We start from the raw sequence: 20,055 nt of genomic DNA on the forward strand, positions 1-20,055 counted from the left end.
GGTGCAGTTGTCTTAGAAGTATAGTGTTTATGACAAGTGAAATGTGAGAAAATGTAGATTTTCCCCGGTTGTTGTTTTAGAACATTAAGCCCGCTCCACTGCACTACCTTTGCGCTCATGTCTCAGGTCTTTTGCAGTGTCTCGAAGCACTGCCTTTTAGAATGTCTTGCGACGGGGCCCCCTCACACCGCGGGGGTGTCCCGTACGCCACTGGCTGTAGCCTGCTGTGGATTGGAGATACTCACAAGTAAGGTCAATAGAAACACTGGTAATGATGGTCACTGCTGAGGGACATGTTGTCTGGCCTTACATGTTTGAGCCGAACTCAGACCCCGAATCGGCGACGACAGGAGACAACCAACCACCCTCTCAAACGCGCTTACAACAGGATGTTTCAGAATGGTAATTAATGTTTTTTTTTTTTTCAAACACTGAATACCGCAAACCAAAAGACAGAGACTGAATAAACTCAATCTCACCTTCTTTAACCCAATAAAAACAACAGACGCCAACAGGGCCGGAGTCTGTAACTTAGGAAAACAATGTATTTTGTCTTGTTTCCAACAGATATTCTATCAAAGCTTGTGGCAACCATAGACTGTACAAAACAACACGCCAGCATCAAGTTAGCAAGACGTTAGCGTTGCATAACTGTTTACAAACTATAATTTCAGATTATGCTGGCTCCACAATGTAACATAAAATGTGTGAGAAGTTTACTTGCGGGTTGCGGATTTGAGGTCGGACCCAACAATGTAGGGACTGCAGCATCTTTTATGAGTAGCTTCTTTGAAAAACCCGCATTGAACTGTGCCTGATTGACGAAGCAGTCACTTGTGAAATGTGTAGAACAGACGGTTAAGGTCGAACTAAATTGCTGTGGTATTTCCGAATAAGTAAACATTAGCCACTGGTCTCTTATATTAATGTTGTTCGGAAGCCTGTGCAATGATGTAGTTTCCTGACATCCATCGACTGAACAGTGTTTTCTCAATATGTTTCCGTGTTGTTGTTGCTCAGCAATGGCATGGGCACGATGTTGTCTGGGGGTTTGGCAAAAGGAGGTTGGGACGGTGTGCAGTGCTCGGGGTGGTGACTGAAGGCCGTGACTGAGTAGTCCTTTCATCACATTTTTCGGAAGTCACAACGGCTCATGTAAAGGCACAGCTACTTTATGCAGGCTGTGTGCATTTGACTGTGGATTGACTGTTTTGAAACTTATATGGTAGTTACATAACCCCTAGACCTCAGTTGTCACAAAAAAAAAGCCAGGAAATGTCCGTTTTGACAATATGGGGACCTTTAATTTGTGTTCCGAAGATGAACGAAGATCTTACAGTTTTGGAATGGCATGAGGGTGAGTAATTAATGACAGAATTTTCATTTTTGGTTGAACTGACTCTTTAAATGGTTATTTTTATGTGTGAAACATATTTCATACTGATCACATCTGAATGGCTTCTCTCCAGTGTCAATGTTCATGTGATATCTAACCGTGCGTTCACACCACCGCCAGCGAGAGCGTCAAAATTAGCTCTGGCCACCCTGCCAACAACGCTGTAAAAAGATTTGTTGACGCTCTGATGCTCGAATGCTTGGTCTTGTATTTAAAGGGGCAGCAAAGCAAACAAGCATGTTGATCTTGTGCAAACTGACCACAAGTAGGTTATAAGTTAACCTCATGAAATATTTTAAATGTGAAATTAAGAAATTGATCGATGGAAAAAACTTAATTATAGTTACATGCTTGCTAACGAAATAAACAAATTAAAAGCCTTCATAGTTATGTGCTAGCTGCTAGTGTGTAAAATGCGTAATGTGCTAGTCTAATTTCAACATGCAGTTAGGAGACGTTTAACTTACTAGCCTTGGTCTTTAATATTAACATTAATTTGTGTGCAGCCTACATTACAAATTGTCCTGGTTGAAGTGTAGCCTTAATGCAATTGGTCAAATCGGTGTTGTTTTGAGAAAATTAATTGCATTCCCGCTAAAAAAAAACAGCATTGTAGCGCGAAAATGCTTGGGAACTAATGTGGTCAGAACCAAAGTTTACAGGGCTGCGTTCTCTGGAATCCTCGCAAGCGGAGGACATTCTGATTGGTTGCCGCCGAACAGCATCATAGCTCATTACCACAAAGTTAGCTCATTACCATTGTCGCCGCTGGCTCACATTGAAAATGAATGACTTCCGGCCACTTTGACGCTCTCGCCGGCGGCGGTGTGAACGCACGGTAATGTTTAGTTCTGCTGTGAAGCTCTTTCCACACATTTTTCAGGCTTTTCAACATTGTGAATTCTCATGTGGACTGTAAAGTTTCCTTTTTGATTGAAACTCTTTCCACACTGTTGGCAGGTGAAAGGCTTCTCTCCAGTGTGAATCCTCATGTGAACTTTAAGGTTTCCATTTTCAGAGAAACTCTTTCCACACTGTTGGCAGGTGTAAGGCTTCTCCCCACTGTGAATTCTAATGTGGGCATTAAGAGTCTGTTTATGTGCAAAACTCCTTTCACACTGAGGGCATGTGTAAGGCTGCTCTCCAGTATGAGTTCTCATGTGACTTTTAAGGCATCCTTTTCGAATGAAACTTTTTCCACATACTTTGCAGGTGAAAGGCTTCTCTCCAGTGTGAGTTCTAATGTGCCTTTTAAGCATTACTCCTTGAATAAAACTTATCCCACATTGAGGACACGTGTAAGGCTTCTCTCCAGTGTGAATTCTCATGTGGTAATTAAGGTTTCCTTTTCTGTTGAAACTTTTCCCACATCGTTGGCAGGTGAAACTTTTAGTTTTAGTCTTTTGAGTTCTTTTTTGTGAGGAAGTCTTTCCAGTCTGTAAGCAGCTAATTGATTTTTCTCCAGTTATGAAATATTGGTCTTTCTCTTCAATTTTATGCAGTACTCTTGTCTCCTCTTTCAGCACCATCAGATCTATGACAAAAAAGACAATTACACAGTTTAATATCAAAAAGCAATACACATTAAACCAACACAAAGCATCAAAACAACAGGTATACTAGATCCTATATGCACTCAGCTACTAAAATAGTTGTAATATCTTCTTTCTTACTTACAGATGACTCTCCCACTGTTACCCAAATGGTTTATATTATATATATAATATAATCCAGGTGTGAAAAACTTGTTGCCTCTTTCCCAAAAAGACTCATGGCTGTATTAGATCAAAAGGGTGCTTCTACTAAATACTAAGCAAAGGGTCTGAATACTTAGGACCATGTGATATTTCAGTTTTTCTTTTTTAATAAATCTGCAAAAATGTCAACAATTCTGTGTTTTTCTGTCAATATGGGGTGCTGTGTGTACATTAATGAGGAAAAAAATTAACTTAAATGATTTTAGCAAATGGCTGCAATTTAACAAAGAGTGAAAAATGTAAGGGGGTCTGAATACTTTCCGTACCCACTGTATATATATAACATTTCCCTTTTAAAGTTATTACTTTCAGGAGGAAAGGGCACACAATACAATTGTGCTTAAAAGGATCCGGTTTTATATAGTGAGCACTTTTGATTAGAGGTCGACCGATAGTGGATTTTGCCGATACCGATAGCTAGGTTGGACCACACTGGCCGATACCGATTAATTAACAAATAGTTTTTAAAATGGATACTGAACAAAAACTAAAATAATGCTTTATTAAAAAAAACAGTACTGAACCATACTAGAAGTAGTAGTAGTAGTAGTAATAATAATAATAATAATAAAAATTTTGAAATTAACACTCTAACAAGGATTAATACTTTCATTACACAGCTTTCATTAATCTTAATGCTACAAATGGACTCTTATTTTAAAGTGTTACCATTTAATTTCAACAGTCTGCTTAAAGATGCACATCTTTAAATATATACACAAAGGCTATAGCATTAAAATGATATATATATGGCTATTGTATGTATACTCTCACACTTTAACTGCTTCTACTCTTGAACACTTGATGATTATCTAATCAAAATAAAAGCGCAGCGCTGAGTCTAGGAGAACTCACCGGAATCACACACACTCCGGACGCGTCGCGTTCAACTCGAGCAGCGGTCTAAATCAGTCTATTTAATCACCAAACGGACACAAGTTTACTTCGAGAATGAACGAACAATGAGGCATGGATGAGTTTGAAGTTCGGTGTTTAAAAAACGGAGCAAACGGAAAGAGAAAGCGCTATAGCGGCAGCCAGTACCCGCTAAGGGGCTAAGTAGTGGGAATACATCCATGAGGCGTTTCGATCGCAAAGGGTTTTAATTACAATATAGAAATGAACAGCAACACGTTGCATGAAGACGGTAAGATAGAAAACAAAAGATAAACCAAATAAAATTATCTATATTATAGCTCTATAAATGAAGCATTAACAACAATTCGGGACCAATATAATGAAATTTAATGGAAAACTATGTGAATGGTCCTCTGTGGCGCAGCAGGATTTGCTGTCGGCTGCATTTAAATCCGCGTCTGAAGTTTCCCGCTCTGTTCAGCGTGCAGTATCACGTGTCTAAACAAGTAGCACGTGCTGTCAGTGATTTCAACCACTAGAGGCCGTTCTCGTACTGTATAATGACAGCAGACCCTTCTCAGCCACTCCATCAACGGATGCAACCCGAAAAACTACCGGCATGGATTTTTGCCGATAACCGATAGTTCCAGAAAAAAAACTATCAGTGCCGATTAATCGGCAAAACAGATACATCGGTCGACCTCTACTTTTGAGTATGAACAAAATATTACTTATAGACAACACGCGTGATGTTGATCACTCACCTTTTGCAGTTTGCTTTATGCAAAATTTATATTTTTGTTAGATATTGTTGCATAATTATGTGACAGAAATTAATTATCTTTTTGGTTTTCAAAAAACCATCAAAAAATTTTATTTTTAAATGTGTGACAAGTTGTAATAACGAATGCCCAGCTTGGAAGCAGGAGCTTATCAGGTGCATTTGAAGGTAGCATTAGTATTTGGCTGGACATGTGTTAACATTAAACAGCTTCAGTTAGGACACTCATATGACATTGCAAAACATTATTTTTTTTTAAAGAGAAACAGTTTAATAAGTATTAGTATTATTCAGCTTTGAGACTGGAAACTAACCTGTTTGTTCCTCGGTATCTTCATGTTTGACTCTGAATGCTTCTTCAATCTTCATGTCTTCACTCTCCTCTTTAATAAACGCCATCTTTATAATAGTGTCACGTGGATCTCAGTTGCTTCATCAGGGTGTTTTCTGTGTTTGCACACATTACCATGTTTAAGATGCAAATAAAATTGGACAGAACTAAAACCCAAACTAAATCTCTGGGTGCATCTCAATCAGCTCCCTAGTTCAGTAGTCAACACACTGGTAAGCAGTCAGTCATAGTGACAAATTGTCTTAAAGGGGTCATATGATGCGATTTCAAGTTTTCCTTTCTCTTTGAAGTGTTACAAGCTCTTGGTGCATAAAGAAGATCTGTAAAGTTGCAAAGACTAAAGTCTCAAATCCAAAGAGATATTCTTTATAAAAGTTAAGAGTCAACCACGCCTACCTAAAACGGCTCGTTCTAACACGCCCCCACATGTCTACATCACTATGTGGGAAGATTTGCATAAAGCCACCCAAATGTTCACGCAAAGAAAGAAGGCGTAACTTTTATTCTCGCTGTAGTATTGTTGCCGCCGCCGCCATGTCGTGAAGACGCTGTGTGCTTCGTTGTGAAAGCGAAACTACTTTGTTTGGTCTTCCAAAAGAGGACGATATCGCTTCTTCATGCCTGGAGCTGATCCGTGCTGGTCGCTGAGGAAATACTTCAACTTTGCGCTGTGGATCGCCAGATCTGCTTTCACTGTGGACCGAGTCCAGCCCGGTGTCGTCACATGGTATATATTTAATGTTCATGTTGTCGAGTCGTTGCATTTACAGTTCTGACTAACAAGTGTCGTCAGTCTGCGGCGGTGTTTTTTGAACCTTAAACCGCATGAACATTTCATTACACCAAATACACAAAATTTTTACTTTTTAGCAGCATCATATGACCCCCTTTAAATGGCATGATTAGCCAAAAAAAAAACTTGAACTGTAAATTAATAAAAGAACAAAAAGTGCACATGCACTTCATATTTGATTATGATTTATATATATTTAATGTTCATGTTGTCGAGTCGTTGCATTTACAGTTCTGACTAACAAGTGTCGTCAGTCTGCGGCGATTCGAGCGCTTCGATTCAGTGAATCATTTAGCGAAGCAATTCGAGCGCTTCGATTCAGTGAATCATTTAGCGAAGCAATTCGAGCGCTTCGATTCAGTGAATCATTTAGCGAAGCAATTGGTTCAATTGACTCGGAGTTCCGAAAAGCTCAGTTTCTCCCATCATTGCTTGCCAGTGACCGAATTCGCGTTTATTATAAACTGATTGACGATATTGGGAACGAAATGGGACGCACCTTTTCTGTTACTCAAGTGCGGATAGGATTTACACACAAAAATAACGTTTTGTAATGTTAGATAAAGCATTACAATGTTCAATTCAATAACAGTTAACTCGCGTGCTTCTCTGGTAAAAACTATATATTTGTTTGAATGGATTGTATCGATTTAAACACTTTAAATGTTTAAAAACACCCACCTTTTTTTTCAACCGAATCACAACAAATGCAGGAGAGCGGCGCTGACTTATGACGTCACACCGTCCCCCAAAATAAAAGTCATTGTCACACGCTGCTGTCTAAAATCACACAGGTGCAGAGACACTACGCACAGATTGGAAACACACAAATAATAAAACACATATCGAAGGTATTCATATTGGAAATCTTGGTGAAAAACATTTATTTATGTGTGTGTATTAAAATTTCCCCCTTTAACTTAGAAAGCAGATATAATTGAGGAAAGTATTTATTGCATAAATGATAACTAAACTAATCATTTAAATAAGTCTTTAAAAATAGAGCTGTTTTACTCAAGATGCCTTCAATGGCGCTACCTAAGATGAGCATAACCAATGCTAACAATTTGACATTGACAAAAAAAAAGTCTAGCATAAAATAAAACATATAGCTTAAAATTTATATATATATATATATATATTGAAGGAAGTGTGTGATAAAGCAAAGGAAGTAATAAGATGCTAGTGTATATATCAGTGTTAATAAAACAGTAGGCTATATTTGAAACCATATAGTTTCTGCTAATAAATCCTGCTTGCAACTGTATGATGGAAAAACAACAAAATCAGTCAAAAAGATGAATATGGAACTACAAGAATTAAATATTGAAAACTGGTAAAAAAGTGAACTGAAAATAAAATCATTTGCAAAAAAAAATCATTTTTGGTTAAAAAGTAAAAACGATTCTGGAGACGTTTGTGTTTATATGCTTAAGAATGATAAGAAGCCATAAATGATCAATAAAGACAATATCTGACGAACAAAACCAGATTATATAAAAAGCATTTGGGCAAGCAGGTATTATATCATTAGTTTAAAAAAAGCTACTAGATAAATGAACAAACAAACAAACATTGGTTTTGAATGTAAAAAGTTATTTTAGTTATTCAATATTATTTACTTGTTTTTTAAGCTGATAAAATCAACATTCCACAGTTTTTCGCTTTTTTATTCATTGTTTTTGTTAATATGCTGAATATTTACATACTTCAGATAGTTATACTAAAGCATTGTTCTTCATTGTAAAACGTATTCTGAAACCACCTGACAGGCTTTCTGCACATCTCCACTGCACTGATGAATTTATGTCTTGTTTCAGTGACAAAATAAGCACTATCCACCAACAGCTGGCCTTCTTGGCTAACCCATATTGCAATTCATTATACGGTGTCTCAACTGATTCCCCTCTTACTCTTCTTTCTTCTTTTACTTTCCCATCTCATTTAGAAATCTAACTCTTCCACGTTTACTTGATCCCATACCAACTCATCTGATAAAAGCCAGTCTTTCTTCTATTTCTCCTTTTATATCCTGTATTATTCACACCTCTTGTATTGTTCCTTTATCTTTTAAAATAGCTACTATAACTTCAATTCTTAAGAAACCTAGTGCAGACCCTAACAATATAGGTAACTTCCACAGGGTGCGAACTACGGGGGAGCTCGGCTCCCCTTAAATAAGACATGGGCTCGCCTGAAAACGTGATTTGTGAAATTTTGGGGGGGTCTCAAAAAATATTGACAATGTGTTATTTTGACGTGCAATTTCAGTTTTGTGTAATGTGATCATCGTGGATTATTATGTGTAAAATTGCAAAAATATCATTCATTCATGCATGCATGACGGCGATTTAAACCTAATTCACTTCAATAAACATAACTATACATGCTATTCTTGTCGTGAGCATCAAGGTGTGGGGGCGATGCGGTGCAAATTCCACTCATGTTTAGTACATGTTAACTCAAAGATTCGTAGAAAAAATATAAACGTTGGACTCTGTGGGTGATTCTGTGTTAAGGTAAGGGATGTTATTCGCAATTATGTGTTGTGGCTGGGTTGTTATAGGTCTGCGTGACTCTCGATGTCTTAGGCCTAATTGAACGGAGGAATTATGGGAGTCTTCTGTAGCCTGACGACGAGTAACTTTAACCGTTGTTCATGTGAACTCAAAGACAGCCTGATGCTTTGTTTATAGACTATTTGTGGGTGGCTGTTTGTTGTTTCACCTATCAATTCCTGTCGATAAAGTATAATAGTATATAGTGCTTGCATAAAGCAAGCAGTGCATACACTTGTAGCCATTATGTATCTTTGTAAGTCCCCCCCCCGCCCCTGTTATAAAAAAAAACAAGTGGGCTCCCCCAAAGTCCACGGTATAGTTCGAACACTGAACTTCCATCCCATCTCGAATCTTTCTTTTATTTCCAAAATTCTTGAAAAAGCAGTTGCAACACAGATCCAAGCTCACCTTAAGAGTGTTTTCAAGTGTTTTTTTGTTCCAAGTATAGTACAGAAACCACCCTGGTGAGAGTAACTAAAGGTCTGTTAATGGATGTTGATGATGGGTTCTTATCTATTCTTGTTCTGCTTGATTTGAGTGCAGCTTTTGCCACCATTTCACACAATATTTTGTTGAACCGTTTATCTGCTGTTGGTATCTCTGGTATTTCTCTCGCCTGGTTCACTTCATACCTTTCCAACTGCACACAGTTTGTACAATTTATATTCCCAACCTTTTTTCTGTTAGCTGTGGTATCCCCCAAGGTTCTGTCCTAGGTCCTCTATTGTTCCTAAATTATCTTTTAACACTTGGTAATATCTTTTCTAAATTTGGTTACGCTGATAATACACATCTTTATGTATCTACAAGGACTGATTCCATTCTTCCACCTGTCTGTCTTACTGTCTTCATGAAATAAACGTTTGGTTCTCTGACAATTTTCTTAAACTTTATGGCAGTAAGACTGAAGTACTCCTTATAGGCACTAACTCTACTCCAGTGGCAAGCAGTGACTTGGGTATGCTGAGTGCTAAGATTAAGATCCCCCTCCTCATTGGCTTTCAAGGCACACTCAAAGAGGGAAACACCGTGGCAGGTGTCAATTTAAAGTATGCACATTTCCTAGCTCATTTGTAAATTAAATGAATCTCCAATCTTTCTTCTATCGTTTCAGGTTTATCCATAGTTATTCGAATGCTAGAAAAACATATAGTTGCTTTTCTAAGAAAAAAAACACCAAATAAAGTTTACACGTAGTTACATTATGATATGTAATATTCAGAGGGTGGGGAGATGGGGGATTCCCCCGAGCTATGTCTCTGCATTGTCTGAATTATATTTTTTTATTCTCAGTGAATAGGAGTTAAAACTCCCACCTGGTTGACACTATGCAAAATACCAAAAATAATAACATCTTTAACATTTTGCCAAGTAACGTTGCAAACAACAATAAAATCAGAGAAGGACTTTAACTGTAAGCAACGCAAGCATACAGAAAACAAATCCAAAAATACAATCTTCTGAATGTTCTGAGGATTTTATCGTTTGCTCTTTTTTCCTCATGTTTGTTATTATTTAAAATTGTATATACATTTTTATAAACTTTATTTTTTAATAAATTTAATAACATTGTCTATGACCAAAAATGTAAGATAAAATTTGCTTAGCTTGAGAAAGCATGAAAATATACAGTTACGATGTTTTTTTATTTGATTTAGTCGAGTTAGTTTTGCATCAAACACAATGTAATTTTCGGCAATCGAGATCTGGCAGCAACAACGCATTTTTCCACTTGGGCGAGCACTTCACTGACAACTTACCTTGTGCATGATATCCACTGCATGCCAACAAACCACTGAGAACGCACAACAATCCTGACGAGTCAGCAACAGAGCGGAGGCGCCAAAGCTGCAAAGAATTAATTCATCCAGAAGCTTCCGTAACTGATGTAGATTTACAGAAAATTACCATTGTTTGTCAAATAAATAATATTTTCTACTTATTCCCAACACTTTATTAAGATTTAAGTTACATCTCAAATGACAAGGGATCAACTTATAATCATGTTTATATCAATCAGCCCATGAACTCATTCTCTCAGACGGCCTGGGTATGTGGAGCATTCTGCTCTACTCTTTCTAGGTCCTGCAGTTTTTCACTATCCATTGACGGTTCCTCCCCTTCTCCTTCTCGCCAGATTAGGAACTTGGGGGTCATCTTCAACAGCACTCTTTCATTTGAAGCCCACATCAATAGTATAACCTAGTCTTGCTACTTTCATCTTCGTAATATTACTCGTCTTCATCCATTTCTCACCCTGCACACAGTACTGACATTTAAAATTCTTCTATTCACTTACAAAAGTCTTCATAACCTCGCTCCAGCTTACCTTTCATATCTCAGCCCTACACCCCTTCTCAAACTCTCCGCTCCTCTTCTTTGGGTCTCCTCCATACACCACTGGCTTGTTTAACCACCTGACCCATAGAGCCTTTAGTAGTGCTGCTCCTCGCCTTTGGAATTCTCTCCCAGCTAACATCTGTAATTCAGACCCATTATCCCAATTCAAAATTAATCCCAAACTATGAACATAATCTTATTCATGCTCCTAAACATGGCAACTAGAGGACATCTCTGGCTCAGCATTTTTAAGAAATTCATTGTCCAGTGACTCTGTTAGTTCTTTCCGATGTCTGATCTTGGATGCCCGAAATAGCTGCCCAGAGGCATTGCAAATATATCTGCGGCGTGAACAGACTTTTCTTGAAAGGGACTAGTTTAATTGCGTTACTCCATAAAAAAGTAACTAATTACGTTACTTAGTTACTTTTTATGGAAAGTAATGCGTTACGTTACTGTGACGAGAGGGGCGGGGGAGGAGTGTCGGGCCGTCCACCGAGGGCTGTCCAGTGCCGCCGCCTGGCATCGCGGAAGAGTTTACCCAGCTGGTGGACGGCCGAGCGGCAGTGTGTCTGGGAACTGGAACAAGATTTTTATTTTCCTCTCTCCCCTCTCTCGTCTCGGTCTCTCCTCATCCTTCCGTCTCCTTTTCTCTCGCCTCGTCTGTCTGTCCTTACCCCCCCAGGTACGCCGCGGCTGCCGTGATCGGCTCCCCCAGAGGGGGGGAGTAGAGCGCAGTCTCGTAAGTACCCCCCGGCCTGCGAGGGGCGATGGGGGTATGTGACGAGATGGGCGGGGCTGAGAGCCGTGGAAACGGAGCGAGGCCGGTGGAGTAAATGCTAATGCGCGACACCTGCGCCACTCACCGGTCTCGAGTCCCACGGAGGAGCTCCAGAAGGATAAAAGGATGAGTGACGACAGTGTTGGACGAGAAAGGACCAGGCCTGGATTTTATTTTGTGTTTTGTGTGTGGCAGTCGTCTGCGAGGGGCTGCCGCTTTACTTTCATTTTGTGTTGGTTTATTTTATTAAAGTTTTCTTTGAACGTTCGACGGTTCCCGCCTCCTTCTTCCCGTGACTACGAACGTTGTTACAGTTACTTTTGCGTTACTTTTTAAATCTGGACAGGGCTTGCTTGTTTGTTTTTAAAATAAAAAAAGTTATATTTTTGGCAAATATAAAAGCCTTTTAACACCAAAAGTGAAATGAATAAGCCTCAGGCTGAAGGGAAAGTAAATTTACGTCCGTACAGTAGAATGCAGAAGAAGAAATTTCAACACACTTCAGCAATAAAAAACACACACAAATGTTTGTCTAGAGTAATTTTGGCTTATTAGTACGGTTGAACTGGATCATCGAAGGTCAGAAGCAAAGACATTGGTTAATAGAATGGGATTAAATACATAAAGGATATTTGTGCTGTTTAACATTTAATTATTGCAGGTTTGCATCATATTCTGAGTTGCATTATTTTTATTCATTTTGAGGAATACTGAATCCGTTTTTTTTGTGAGTGAGATGAATTAATGCATATTCATATTTATTTTAGAACTACAGTAACATCTTCTGATTTCTCTCAACATGGGGACAGGAGAGCTGTCAATCAATAAATTGGGGGAAAAAAGTAACTTGCGTTACTTATTTGAAAAAGTAACTCAGATCTTGAAAATTAAAAAGTAATGCGTTACTTTACTAGTTACTTGAAAAAAGTAATCTGATTACGTAACTTGTGTTACTTGTAATGCGTTACCACCAACACTGTTTGTGGGAAATATAAGCATGCAGCTGAAATAATTAATCTTATTATTTTGACGGCGGATTGTATTCCAGAAAGGATTATGTGTAAATAAAAATTTGATTATATTCCAGTTTTAAATGTGCATCTGATTACAGATACGTGGGATTACACAAGATTTGTATTTCAAAGAGAACCAGTTCTAAGGAACATTAATTTGCCGTTTGCGTTAGAACAATTTATTCAAATTCAGAATGATGACCAGTGCATTCTTTCACTAATTATCTATTAAATAATTAATCAAATCCCCCATATTATGTCCTTATATTTATTTTTGTGGCATTGTACAGTAAGATGTAATTTTTTATGAAATATTTGCAATTCTGAAGTTACTCGTACATTACTCAATTTATTTTAAAACGTATACAAATGTTCTGCTGCCATTTTAATTGCAAAACCCTTTCCACACAAAGGAAACATAGATCTCACATCTGCATGACTTTCAGGTGTATTTGTGTGATGCATATTACTGCAATGTCTTTCCAGAATGAGTCTGCAAATGACGTTTCAGGTCTCTTTGATATGTAAAACTCTGAAAACATGGGAAAGCCTTCTTTCCAGTGTGAACTCTCATGTGAACCTCAAGATTTTCTTTGTTTGTGCAAGTCTTACCACAGTGATTACACATAAAAGGCCTCTCCCCGATGTGACTTATTACGTGATTATTAAGATGTTTACTGTCTGTGAAACTCTTTCCACACCGATGACATATAAAACAGTTCCCTCCTGAGTGAATCCTCATGTGGCAATTAAGGTTTACTTTACCTCTAAAACTCTTTCCACATTGACCACATGAGAAAGGCTTCTCTCCAGTGTGAATTCTAATGTGGACATTAAGTGTTACTTTATGTGTAAAGCTTTTTCCACACTGAAGGCATACGTAAGGCTTCTCTCCGGTGTGAATTCTTAAGAGTGGCTCTTAAGAGTTTGTTTTCGAATGAAACTGGTTCCACACTGTTGGCAGATGAAAGGGTTCTCTCCGGTGTGAATTCTCATGTGGACTTTAAGGCTTCCTTTTTGAGTGAAACTTTTTTCACACTGGGTGCATGTGTAAGGCTTCTCTCCAGTGTGAATTCTCAGGTGGACCTTAAGGTAGCGATGTTGACTGAAACTCCTTCCACACTGAGAGCAGGTGAAATAACTTCTTGTTTTAGCTCTTTTCCCTGAGGAAGTCTTTTCACTCTTTGAGCAACTAAAAGTTATGAAATCATGATGTTTCTTATACTGGCCTTTCTCTTCCTTTTCATTCAGTTCTTGACTCTCCACTTTCAACACCATCAGATCTAAGGCAAAAAAGACTCATACAAAGTTAACTGCAGTTTAACAGGATAAATCAACAGACAAACATACTTAGGGACCGTTTACACTACAAGGTTTTCAGGCAAAAACGGTAAACTTTTTATGCGTTTTGCCTGTTCGTTTACACGACAACGGCGTTTTGGGGACTGAAAACGCATATTTTTGAAAACGGGTTTCAAAGTGCAAGTTTTTGAAAACGCCACCGTTATCGTTTCCGTGTAAACACCCAATACGGGAATCTTTGAAAACGGTGACGCCTTGCGCGTGCGCAGTACGTGTTAGGTATGTAGACATGCGCAGTACGTGTCGATTTTAAAGGCAAGCGCGAACAAACATACACCACAATGGCGGAGTACATGGTACTGTTGTTGCTGCTCAAGAGTTTGCTAACGCTTCTTCAGCAAAGTGTGGATTTACTTCACCAATATTACAACCAACAGCGGAGACGCATCATATACATCATATAATCGTCACTTCCCTACCGGTACTGTTTACTAACAAGGTGACAGCGCCAACTACTGGCCTGGCATACGTAATACGGTGTTTTTGGCCGTTTTCGCGGATATGTGTAAACACGAATCGTTTTGAAAACGTTGTTGTGTATACGTGAAACTTTTTAAAAACGCAAGGGAAAAACTTTTCCGTTTTTGACTACATCGTTGTCGTGTAAACGTAGCCGAAGACATTTAAAGAATCAGTGAGAACACCCTCCTCACAACTATCTGAAGACCGTATAGAATCATTCCAATTCATTGGCTAATGACATAATTGCTACCCTCTGTAGCACTGTCACCAAAGGACTGTACTGTCTGCCAGTATCCTGAGACTCAAAGACAGAGGAGAAAATGACTGCAACACCACATAACATGACAGCAAGATAACACAGAAGCAATCTTAACCTTGGTCACCTCAAAACCTTCACAAGGTGGGAGCAAAATCCATACGGGATGGGCTCACAGACAAGGCTTGACTCAATATACTGGCCTCTGCATGCATCATGGGGATACACATTTGCTGAAAACGCAATTCCATAATCACATGGATTTAAAGCATGACTCCTGAGCTCCGAATGCATAATTTTGTGGAGCACATGTGTGAAGATTATTGTTCAAGAGACACAGTCGATATGCTGTCGCCCAAAACACACAACACTGCAGGACTGACAGAAGAGATTCTGGCGGACAGTGAAGGGCAAAAAACACTCAAAAGCAAGAAACTTAAAGGATTAGTTCACCCAAAAATGAAAATTCCGTTATTAATTACTCATTCTCATGTCATTCCAAACCCATAAGACCCAAATTAAGATCGTATTCAGCGTTGTTTACGTTCAGCATGCGTGCAGTTTCTACTGAACGTAAACAAAGCTGATTACGTTGATTATGTTCTGGGATACTCTCCAAACTGGCGAAAGAGACGGTATCTCGTGGAGAAGAATTGCTGAATTAATTATGTTATTATTGTTTTCTTTGCGCACAAAAAGTATTCTCGTAGCTTCGTAAAATTACGGTTGAACCCCTGATGTCACATGGACCATTTCCCTTACGAAACAAAAATATATGGGAATATACTGCAAAATATAATGCGATATATTACATAATACATTTCCATATATTGGAAACTAGTGCTTATATTTTTCAATATACAGCAATACATGCATTGACAATATATGGCTATATATTGATACATACAAACATATTTAGAAATGAAGACAAAAATAAATATTAATTGTTTGATCCTTTATTGCTTTTCTGGATTTTTTTTTCTCATTTTGTCTCTCATAGTTGAGGTATACCTATGATGAAAATTACAGGCCTCTCTCATCTTTTTAAGTGGGAGAACTTGCACAATTGGTGGCTGACTAAATACTTTTTTGCCCCACTGTATATACACACATTCACTGAATGAGTTACAGCAGATATCTAGATCCCGGAATGCTTAGCATCTGACTGTTAAAGGAGAGTAAACATTTTAAAATTAAGTGTTATGTCATGTGTTTTTGCTCAGGATTAATATAGGGGGAGATCTGTTAGTGTTTAATGTATTATTTTGAAATGTAAAAGGGTTTCTGGTATGTGTAAGTTTGTGGGGTCACTATTGTGCAGAAGAGTAGAGCCTGTGGTTGGGATGATGATTGGCCAAACACCATTAAAGTATATGTTACTTTATTTAAAAAGTAATGGCTGTGCACTTTCCAACACAGTGATAGTCTGTTAACTCAGTGTTTGGTATGAGAGGGTGTGCTTATGCTATTGTAAACTAGCTATAATTTAAAATATGAATGAATATCATAAATGCACTTTCTATTCTATTTTAATTCTACTTTAAATGACAAAAAAGAAGATAAATGTAGATAATTTTTTAAAAATATTTTTCTATTCTATCTACTTGTTTTTCTTTGTGTGTGTGTGTGTGTGTGTATAATATATATATATATATATGTATACATATACACCTTGCTACGTGTACTGCGTTAGGCTAACCGAGACTTGTCATTTGCACTTATATATTGTTGCTCTTTTGTTAGTTTTGACTGCTTTTATTGTCCTCATTTGTAAGTCGCTTTGGATAAAAGCGTCTGCTAAATGTAATAAATGATTGTTCAATATAAGAAATATATATTTCCATATATGTGTATTATATGCTGCATGAGTAAAACATTTTTTATTTTTTTACACATGCAGTACCATATTTTATCTATATATTATAAAGTGTATTACTGAATATAAAGTTACATATATTGTGATATATATGTGTTTTGTCGTTTGATATATTGATCATTCATATATTAGGAAATATATTTTCTTTGCGTAAGGGTTTAACGATGTCCTTGCTACGTTTCTGGACCTTGATCGTGTAAGGATCATTGCTGTCTATGGAGGGTCAGAGAGCTCTCAGATTTCATCAGAAGTATCTTAATTTGTGTTCCGAAGATGAACGAAGGTCTTACGGGTGTGGAACGACATGAGGGTGAGTAATTAATGACAGAATTTTCATTTTTGAGTAGACCGGTGTGTCACATGAAACACAGCCTCTCCCTACTTCTTTCAGCGGTTAGAAGAGAGTAACCTCTCAAGGAAATTACACTTATTAAATTACAATATAATAACAATTTTATAATAATTATAAAATTTAACACGGCTTATAAAATGGCAAAAATATAAACCCCATTCACAAAATTCAAATCACGAATAATACTGATGAAAAAGAAAGAGTTGAATGTTAATCCCACTTATGCCAACGACATGGCCTGTTGCCAATTTATAGGAGACAATCTCCGAAAAAAGACGACTGACAAAATTGTATCCGCTCACTAGGGCTGTCAAAAAAAAAAATTCAAATATTCGTCGAATTTAAAATAAAAATCCACATTCGAATGCAAAAACGTTGCATTCGAATTTTAGGTGTGCGTTAAGGAGGCACTTATCAGTGGCGCACGAGATGCGATGACGATTGTAAGTGTCATCAAATTTGAATTTTTTTGTTAGCCTATCCAGTTGAAGCCACTAGATGCGGCGCTGCTGCGTTGTTAATTACAAATATTGCAGGAAAAGAGAACATCAATGCAGAGAAGATCTTGTTTACGTCAAAACTAAAACCAAGCCGTTCACACAGAACACATATTTTGCGCGTTTTCTAGAGGGACATCTATCACCGTTGCTCTCGCGTCTCGCACAAAAGACGTTTAGAAGATGTTTAGAAAGCCATGTAAAATTAATGCAAGTTCAACTTTTAAAAAACAAATCTCGAGACTTAATGGCGGGTTTTTTTCCCCATCCCACTGCAACTCGTGTTTTTAAATGAAAAATGTACTCTCTGTGATTGGCTTTCGGCCCTTTGTATTAAACTGTGAATACATACATGATACTGTTTTGTTTATAGTTGTTTAAGCAACTTAATTAATTATAATTGGTTATTTAAACATTATGCACATTTTTCACATAGTCATGTTATCTTATGCTTGATGCACCCTCTTGTGGCCTCAGGAGAAAAGCCGAAAGCTTTTCTTTACCCTAACTGAAATTATGCATTTTAAATTAGAATATAATTCGAATTTAGTTTTTCAGTCATTTTGACAGCCCTACCGCCCACTATCTATCATTTATGATTGATGGTGATATGGACATCTCCACCAAAGAATGCGAGAGACCTATGCCGAAGTCATTTTTCAAGCCTTATATACTTTAGTCAGGGTAGCGCCAAATTTCATTTTTGATGGAAATGAAAGCGAGGCTATGAGGGACCGTAGTACAGTACACTGTAAAAAATGACCGTGAATTTAACGGTAAAAGACTGTAAAAATGCTACAGTAAAAACCTGTTAAATGGTTAACGGTAAATTCCCCTACTATATACAGTGAAAAACTGTATTGGACATTACATGTATTGGACATAAATTTTACGGTAGTATACCGTTTTTGGAAGTGAAAAATACCGTATAATTTACAATGAATAACTGTAAATTGACATTCCCAGAATTCTTTTCAGTTTTTTCTTCTCAGTTTTGTATATTAGGGTTGTGTGTTACACCTAATGTTGTTAAATGAATGTTTATTGCATTGTTTCAGTTTCATGTGTTACCATGTTGGTGTTTGGTGTTTGTGTGAATGACACTGTGCATCTATATATATGTTATTATTTAAAAGCTGCTTGTGATGGGCTTTGGTTCATCATGTGACTTTGTCATCACCACCTGCATTGGGTGGTTATCAGTGTATTACAAAGGTACAAAACAGATTTCAGTACTTCAATAGGTATTAACATTACATCAGTTAATGAAATTACGGTATTTAACTGTAAATTTAAGTTAAAACCGTAAAACCTAAAACATTGCTACTGTATTTTTTACGGTAAAATTCCGGCAACCACAGCTGCCGGTTTTTTACTGTAAATTTTACGGAATTTTTTTTACAGTGTAGTTCAATGGACTGTACTGTTGTTTAACAACATTCCAATTGTTCCGCTGATAAAAATAACAACAACAAACTTTCAGTAGACAAAAACTCCATAAAGCAGTTTTGAGTTGTCTATAATGTGCGTGCCACATAAAGACTATAAGTCTATCCCTCAGTGGAAGCAAGCTAAGCTTCGCACATTAACACTGAACAGAAAACGTGGCTGTTATTAAAATGCTGCCTTTTTAAAGTATCGCTTCTAATGAAATGAGGAATCGTACTGTTTTTAACTGCGGGTATCATGATACCTTTCTAGAACCGATATATCACACTACTGTCCACAATTAAAACTTTAATTAGGCCACTAAAATGACATTCTTAAAAACGTCATTCATTTCCATCGATGTCAACATTGACTTAGTTCAGCTTTGAGAATGTAAACCAACCTGTTTGTTCCTCAGTATCTTCTTGTTTAACTCTGAATGCCTCTTCGATCTTAATGTCTTCTTCACTCTCCTCTTTAATTAACGCCATCTTTATAATTGTTCACCACTTGGATCTCAGTTGCTTCAGCAGGGATGTTCCTGTGTGTTTGGACATTCGTCATGTTTAAGATGAGAATAAATAACAAAAAGGAAAAGAAAAAAGTTTCTCTCATCACTACTTGTGTGTATTCATCATATTTATTTAATTCATTTATTTTTATGGTCAATTATTTGTTGCTTTCGTTGTATTCTAATCTATTTATTGTATCTTGTTTGAAAATGTTTTCTATTGCTTTGCTCTATTTCAAGTTTCTTATTCTGTTGTCTTAAATTATATTTGTTTTATATGTACCCCCTGTATGGTTTTTTTTATTTGTTCAATTTTTTAAAAAAAGGAAGAAAAAATTATGTTTACGACAAACTGATGTAGAAAATATAGGTAGTGAAATAAGACTACTTTTCTGTTACTCATGTGCGGAGGTGTTTAATTCACAAAAATTACATTTATTAATGTTAGATAAAGCGATGCAATATTATATTCAATTCATTTTGCAATGCTTGTAAAGAGGCTCACCGACACTTTAAATGCTTAAAAACAAACCTTTCTACAGCTGAATCAGACGGAGCACGGTGCAGACTTGTGACGTCATACAACCACGCCAAAAATAAAAGTCCTCTTCACACGTTTTTAAATATAAAAGTGCTTAGAAAAAAAACATTCAAAACAACATTCAAATAATACACACAA

General features: G+C 37.3%; 1 protein-coding gene and 1 pseudogene across 2 annotated transcripts; both read right to left on the reverse strand.

Moving 5' to 3' along the window:
- Window positions 1-1,357: 1,357 nt before the first annotated feature.
- LOC107554765 (gastrula zinc finger protein XlCGF49.1-like) lies at window positions 1,358-19,919 on the reverse strand. 2 transcript variants are annotated; one of them, XM_016237374.1, is made up of 4 exons: window positions 19,909-19,919; window positions 9,077-9,083; window positions 5,107-5,222; window positions 1,358-2,930 (listed from the first exon to the last, which is right to left on the reverse strand). In XM_016237374.1, exons 3-4 carry the CDS (start codon window positions 5,189-5,191, stop codon window positions 2,242-2,244), a joined length of 774 nt encoding a protein of 257 aa, XP_016092860.1. In that variant the 5' UTR covers window positions 5,192-5,222; window positions 9,077-9,083; window positions 19,909-19,919; the 3' UTR covers window positions 1,358-2,241. The 2 variants fall into 2 exon arrangements, with proteins under 2 accessions (XP_016092860.1, XP_016092858.1); XM_016237372.1 differs by lacking the exons at window positions 9,077-9,083; window positions 19,909-19,919 and adding an exon at window positions 6,619-6,678 and having other exon boundaries at window positions 5,107-5,239.
- On the reverse strand, window positions 10,856-19,388 carry LOC107554736 (gastrula zinc finger protein XlCGF7.1-like; annotated as a pseudogene).
- Window positions 19,920-20,055: the final 136 nt, after the last annotated feature.

This window comes from Sinocyclocheilus grahami, unplaced genomic scaffold (genome assembly GCF_001515645.1).
Source record: "Sinocyclocheilus grahami isolate Dianchi unplaced genomic scaffold, SAMN03320097.WGS_v1.1 scaffold512.1, whole genome shotgun sequence".
NCBI lineage: Eukaryota > Metazoa > Chordata > Actinopteri > Cypriniformes > Cyprinidae > Sinocyclocheilus > Sinocyclocheilus grahami.

Excerpts from the sequence above, each read along its gene's own strand:
- LOC107554765 (XM_016237374.1), bottom strand. The coding sequence starts at position 5,191 with ATGGCGTTTATTAAAGAGGAGAGTGAAGACATGAAGATTGAAGAAGCA. Across the intron at positions 2,931-5,106 it reads AGATACCGAGGAACAAACAG|ATCTGATGGTGCTGAAAGAG; the intron begins GTTAGTTTCCAG and ends TTTTTGTCATAG.